General features: G+C 51.5%; 1 protein-coding gene across 1 annotated transcript; it reads right to left on the bottom strand.

Moving 5' to 3' along the window:
• Positions 1 to 187: 187 nt before the first annotated feature.
• Positions 188 to 3494, bottom strand: LOC116863720 (thrombopoietin-like; the record flags this gene model as incomplete). The annotated part of the gene is made up of 6 exons (XM_032851089.1): positions 3398 to 3494; positions 3034 to 3161; positions 2647 to 2733; positions 746 to 913; positions 424 to 492; positions 188 to 307 (listed from the first exon to the last, which is right to left on the bottom strand). Coding segments are annotated over exons 1-6 (585 nt in total), but the record flags the coding sequence as incomplete, so codon positions are not given.
• Positions 3495 to 5788: the final 2294 nt, after the last annotated feature.

Raw genomic sequence — 5788 nt, 5'->3', positions numbered from 1 at the left:
GGAGGATGGGCTGGGGAAGGAGAATATCCAGGCCAGAGGTCGGGGGGGCAGGGAGTCCATGCCTGAAGTTGCCAGAGGGATATCTGGGGCTCCTAGGGCTGTAGGTAAGGGTCCAGGAAAGAGTCCATGAGTTCCAATCAAGGGTCCGTGTGTCCTGTTTAGGTGTCCAGGTATTTGGTCTAGGGACCTGGAGGTCTGGTTCAGCAGACCAGGAATCTTGGCTCTGAATCCCTGCAGCCTCTTCAGAAGTCCAGAGCCAGTAGTTCTGGCGGAGACACTGGAGTTTGTCTCCAACAGTCCAGAAGTCCTGTTTGGGAGCTTGTACAGTGTGAGGAATAGAGAGGTATTGCTTGGGACAGCTGTCGTGGATAGGGCCTGCTTGGCACAGAGGGTGGGCCCTACTACAAGCAACAGGAAGCGCACCTTTCCTCGGAGCAGTTGTTGGAAGGTCAGGAATATGGCATTGGGATCCTTGTGAGTTGTGGTCCTGCCCTGTGGAGGAAGCTGAGGGCAGAGGATGGGCCTGAGGCCAGAGACCTGGGCCAGGTATCATGCCTCCCTTGTCTCCAGGGAAAGATAAGGTGCCAGCACCCAGACTTTATGGCTGGAAGCGAGCACTCCTTAGTTGGCTAGCTGTGCTACCCTCATGATTCCCAGAATTCACCTTTCTGCCCTCAGGTCTCCTAAAAGGATGGAGTCAGCAAAGGACAGTTTCTGTAGTCCCCTTGACACAGGACTTACTTACCTGGGTTCCAAGGAGGCCCTGCAGGGCCCCAAGGAGGAGGCGGACCTGTCCAGAAAGCTGTCCCAGGAGGGATGAGAGGCAGGTGGGTCCCAGTTGGGTCCGTGCTGCCATTACTCCCTCCAGCAGAAGGGCTGCGGCTCCCAGAACGTCCTGTGCCTTGGTCTGCTCCTGCAAAAGAGACGGAAGGGAGACGCGGCCTGCTTCAAAGGGCATGCTAATAGTGGGTGGGGAGCCTGTAGGAGTAGCCAGCGGAATGAATCATAGGAGCTGAGAATTGGACAGGACCAAGGTCCCACCCAGCACAGGAATTCCTTTACAGTCTCCCGACAATTGGTCATCAGCCCCTGCTTGAATAACTCCAGTGTCTGGTAACCCAGCCTGGCCCTACATTTAATTTCAGTCAGAAAAGCTCTTTTTCCCCCTTACACTATGTTGGAATCTGTGCTATTACAGTTTTTAGCCTCTCGGTTCTAGCGCTGCCAGTCTACTCTTTCTGCTACAAAATCCTAGGATCATATGATTTTTTAAAAACTGAACGTAGAGATGAGACCATCACAAAGATCATAAAGATAAAGGAAAGGGGTTTACTGATCAATGGCAGAGCTGGAACTGCAAGGGATCCCTAGGAACGCCCTTTGTCCCTGGCCCAGTACCTGCCCCCACCCCCAGAAGACCTGAGAGGAAAGAAAGGGGATTCTAGGGATCTTGAGGGTAGAAGAGCTCACTTTGCAAGGAGTGCTCCCTCCCAGGAGGTTTCCTGAGCCCCAGACTAAAGCAGGTCCAGCTATAGCACAAGACTTACCACTTTTCTCCAAACTCATCAGACAGGCTTTGCTTTTTTTTTTTTTTTTTTTAAGCCATTCCTCACATAACATGTTTTCTAACCTCTCTGTGTTCAGGTTGCTTCTTCCTTCTGGACACATGCTAGTTTCATATGGTCCCTCTGAATAAATTAGCATGTGTCTAGAGGAGGATATCCAGTACTCAACTTACTGTTAAGTCCAGGCCACTTAAAGGTTTTTAGGAATATTTCCACAGGGTGGGTGCTAAACACCTAAAGCCACCGAGAATCACTAGCTTTTCAAACAGCTGCTTTAATAGTGTTACCTGCTAAGTCTGAGCTTAGCTCATTCCTCCCAGATCTTGTTCATAGTAAGTTCTAGGGCCAGAAGTTTATATAAGGGGAAGTGGGGGCATCATGGCCTGGAAGCTGGAATAGGACCTTCTTTGATTACTTTGAGTAAATGTGGAATTTTTTGTATATCTCTGCTAAATTTTACCTTGTTTTTGATCTAGCCTTTCAGCAATGTGAAACTTGATTCTGTCTCTTGTTATTTTACCTCTGCTTCCCAGTTTTATGTCATCTGAGGATGACAGACCAGTCTTACTTCTTCATGGCAGCTTAAGTTTGCACAGGAACAGGTCAAAAATATGGCCATGAGAGACTTCTTCTTCTTTTTTTTTTTTTTTTTTTTTTTTTTTTTAAAGTTTTTTTTTAATTTTTTTAAAAGAGAAAGAGATCACAACTAGGCAGAGAGGCGGGGGGAAGCAGGTTCCCAGCCAAGCAGAGAGCCCGATGCGGGGCTCTATCCCAGGACCCTGAGATCGTGACCTGAGCTGAAGGCAGAGGCTTAACCCACTGAGCCACCCAGGCGCCCCACCATGAGAGACTTCTATGCAGCTTTTCTGGGTGCTCAGCTTTGAATCTACTTTCACATACTGGGACCGCAAGCCATCATCCAGAGGATATCATCACAGTCGAATGTAGATTAGTTTAAGGTGTCCACGCCAAAGGTGAGAGATTTTTAGGGAGCTCAGGGATTTTGAAGAAATCGTGGGAAGCAGTAGAAAACCGATGAAAACAGGAGTTAGGGAAATCAGAGGAAGGATGGCTTTCTTACCTTCTGGGTTTTCCATTCTCCCAAGCTAAAGTCCACAGCAGGCAGCAGGACAGGTGTGGACAAAGGGTTAACGTCTGGACACTGGCTCTATTGAAAAAGATTGGTGGTGGGGTAGGGTGGAGAAGCTCAAATAAAGGAGGGGGGGGTGTGGTGACCCAGTGACTAGGATAGGTTTCCATGAGTAATAGATATCCAGACCAGAGCTTTTAAAAGTAGACTAGATTGCAAATCGTCATCTTTGTCAAGCAGTGGTGATTGGGAGGTGGTGGTCTTACCAAGGACAATATGGGAAGAACAGTGATCAGATCAGGGAGTGGGAGGGAGTGATGGGAGTGAGGGTGTCTACCCAGGTAATGGATAGAGGGGAGAGTGCTGGGAGAGTCTCACCAGTCTGCTGTGAAGGGCATGGGAGTCACGAAGCAGTTTATTTAGGAGACGGGGGTCACAGGCGGGAGGAGCCGGGAGGCACAGATCCAGTCTTGCAGTTAGGAGAAGCATGACCACGAGGAGCAGTTCTGAGATGAGAAGAAGTGAGGTTGAAAGGGTGGATAAGGAAGAAATCATTGTCAGGTGGTAGTCCAGAAATTCCCAATTAGGACCCAGACCTGAAATCCAGGGAATTTACCTTTCAGAAGCCTTAATCCTGGTGGATTGGGTTCCCGCAGCCCTCCACCCTGGCAGCACATCTCCCTTCTCTTCTCTCGTTAACCCTGCTTTGATTTGGCCTGAGATCCCGCAGGAGTTTTCTTACCAGTCAGCTCCATTCTGGCCAGGCTGTCTGGTAGGAGTGGCTCCCTGGATGGGGCCTCTCCCCTGAATCCTTCCTGGGGCCATGGAGGCGGCTTGGGCTCTGGCACTTCTTGCACGGTGGGGCACAGGTGGGCTGAGGAAGAGGGTCTGGAATCTATCCTGCAAGTGCCAGGAATAATGAACATTTAATCAGGTGTCAAGGAAAAGACTGCCTGGCTGGGGGAACAGCTGCTGGGAGGGCATGAGATGCGGACCAGCCTCAAACTGCTAACGCTCTGCCTGCTCCCAGGTCTCCTTGCGATTACAGGGTATGGTGTCTCCTCTTTGTCAGGGTTCCTTAGTGGACCTGACGTAGGGCTGCTGCCCCTGGCCCTGCTGAGAGCAGCAGGACAGAATATGGACACACACACACACACACACACACGTTGTAATTGGCCTCAAATTCTGAGCAACCGTAGTTGGTTGGAGAAAATCTGGGATGGGGAGAGGGAACCAGGAGTATTGTGGCATAAGCCTGGAGGAGAGGTTCGAAAGTGGGACATAAGGTCAGGATGAGGAGCTAGCAAACATGCAAAGCATTGAGGGGTAGCTGGGGGAGTGGGGCTGAGGAGGGGACTTGGGGGAAAACAAAAAGGACTACTAGGGGTTGGTGCTTGCAAGATTATGAGAAGGTGGTATGGGAGCAATTAACTGCTAGTTCTCTCTCCATTTACTCCCACCCATAAGCCTCTTGAAGTTTTTCTTTACACTCCCAGTTCTAAAATACTGGGTTATCTGAGGCGGAGAAAGTGGCTAACAGTCCTGGCACTTCCCACCTGCGGTAAAGTTGCCCAGCAATGGGCACCTGCTGAGTGAGACACCCAGCTCTCATGGCTTACCTCTCCTTGGACACCGGTGTCACCATAACCATCCCCTAGCCCACATCTTCCTCCCTGCCCCCTTTGCAGACCCCTTCTAGTTCCTTCACAGGACCCCCCACATGGCCTCCTCCTTCTTTGACAAGTTGTGCAAAGAGGCCTGCACCTGATTCAATATTGGGATTTCCTGTAGGTCTGTCAACATGCATGAGCCCTCCTCCCACTACCCTCTCCTTAGGCCCAGCTTCCCCAGTCCCAAGATTCAGAGACTTAAACTAACCAGGAACGACTGGGTAAGAATGGAGATTGGGCCCGTGTCCAGTTTGATGCTACATGCCCTAAGCCCTAAACGCACCACCTTTCTTATCTTCTCCCTGGGCACATGTCCCCTTTCCTTAGGGCCAGCCAGAACAGTGCTATATTCTTCCAAGTCTGTGATCAGTCCCTCAGAACCCAGCACCCCACCCCCTACCCCTGCTCCGTCCTGCTCCTCCCATTCTGGGAAGGCTACACTCTTCTCGACAAAGGTCAGTGCCTGTAGGTTCCAGTTTGCCTGCCCCTCCCCCAGCTGAGAGCCCAATTCTCTTTCCTGTCCTTCCTACTCTCGATTAATTCCAAACTCTGCTTGCCACTCACCAGGTGGAGAAGGGCTCCAGGACCCAGGTGCACAGCAGGCAGCACTCTGGGGAGCCGATGGGTAGGAAGACACGTAGTGTTGGGGCACAGCCCCTCCACAGCAGTAGGGTCACAAGCCTGCCCCGGACACTTCTGTCCAATCAGAGAGCAGGGAGCCACCAGATACCAGAGAAGGCCAAAGGCCCCCGGAAGTGACGCCTTCTCCTCCCACCCGCACTGAACGTGGAGCCCCTGCCTGGACCATGGTCCACTAGCAGAGCCCAGCTCCTCCACCCACACACACCACAGGGAGGATTTCAACAGGGAGATCCATCTTTTCCTAGGAGATGGGAAACCTGGGACCTGGCTGGGGGAGGAGATGGGAGGGGAACAGGTCTTTTTTTCCCAGGAGAAATCTGGCAGGACGTTTTTTGTTCCCGCGGAAGAGGCAGGGAGATCTGGTTTTGGTTTTAGATTGGTGTGTTTTACAGTTCCTGACTGGCCAAATTTCTTTTCCCTGGACAACACACCTGCTCCTCAGACCCCCTAGGGCTCTTGCTTTTCCTGCCTTTCTCTCCTATACCCTGTGGGGGTCGAGTCTTCGTCCCCCTTTCCCAGTGGGAATGTGGGTATTGCCTATATTGGGGAATGACCCTGTCATTGGTCAGTGTTATAGGAAAAGGGTTTGGACCATTTGAAAGGATTGCAAGGTGAGGGGGGCATGTAGGGGGTGGTTAGGCTGGGCTCAGGTGCCCCTCTGTGGGGGGGGGGAGGGGCAGTGGCTCAGACAGCTAACACCATTTACCTCTGTGCCTGAGCTCTCCTGAGATTGCCCTTTCTCCCTCTTCCATCTCCTACCATTCCATATGTGACAAGAGGGATAACCAGGCCCATGTGTCCCTGTCTTAGGAAAGACAGCT

The sequence above is a fragment of the Lontra canadensis genome, unplaced genomic scaffold (assembly GCF_010015895.1).
Source record: "Lontra canadensis isolate GAN:19392208 unplaced genomic scaffold, GSC_riverotter_1.0 scaffold2514, whole genome shotgun sequence".
Taxonomy (NCBI): Eukaryota; Metazoa; Chordata; class Mammalia; order Carnivora; family Mustelidae; genus Lontra; species Lontra canadensis.
This window is presented reverse-complemented; position numbering and strand designations above follow the sequence as displayed.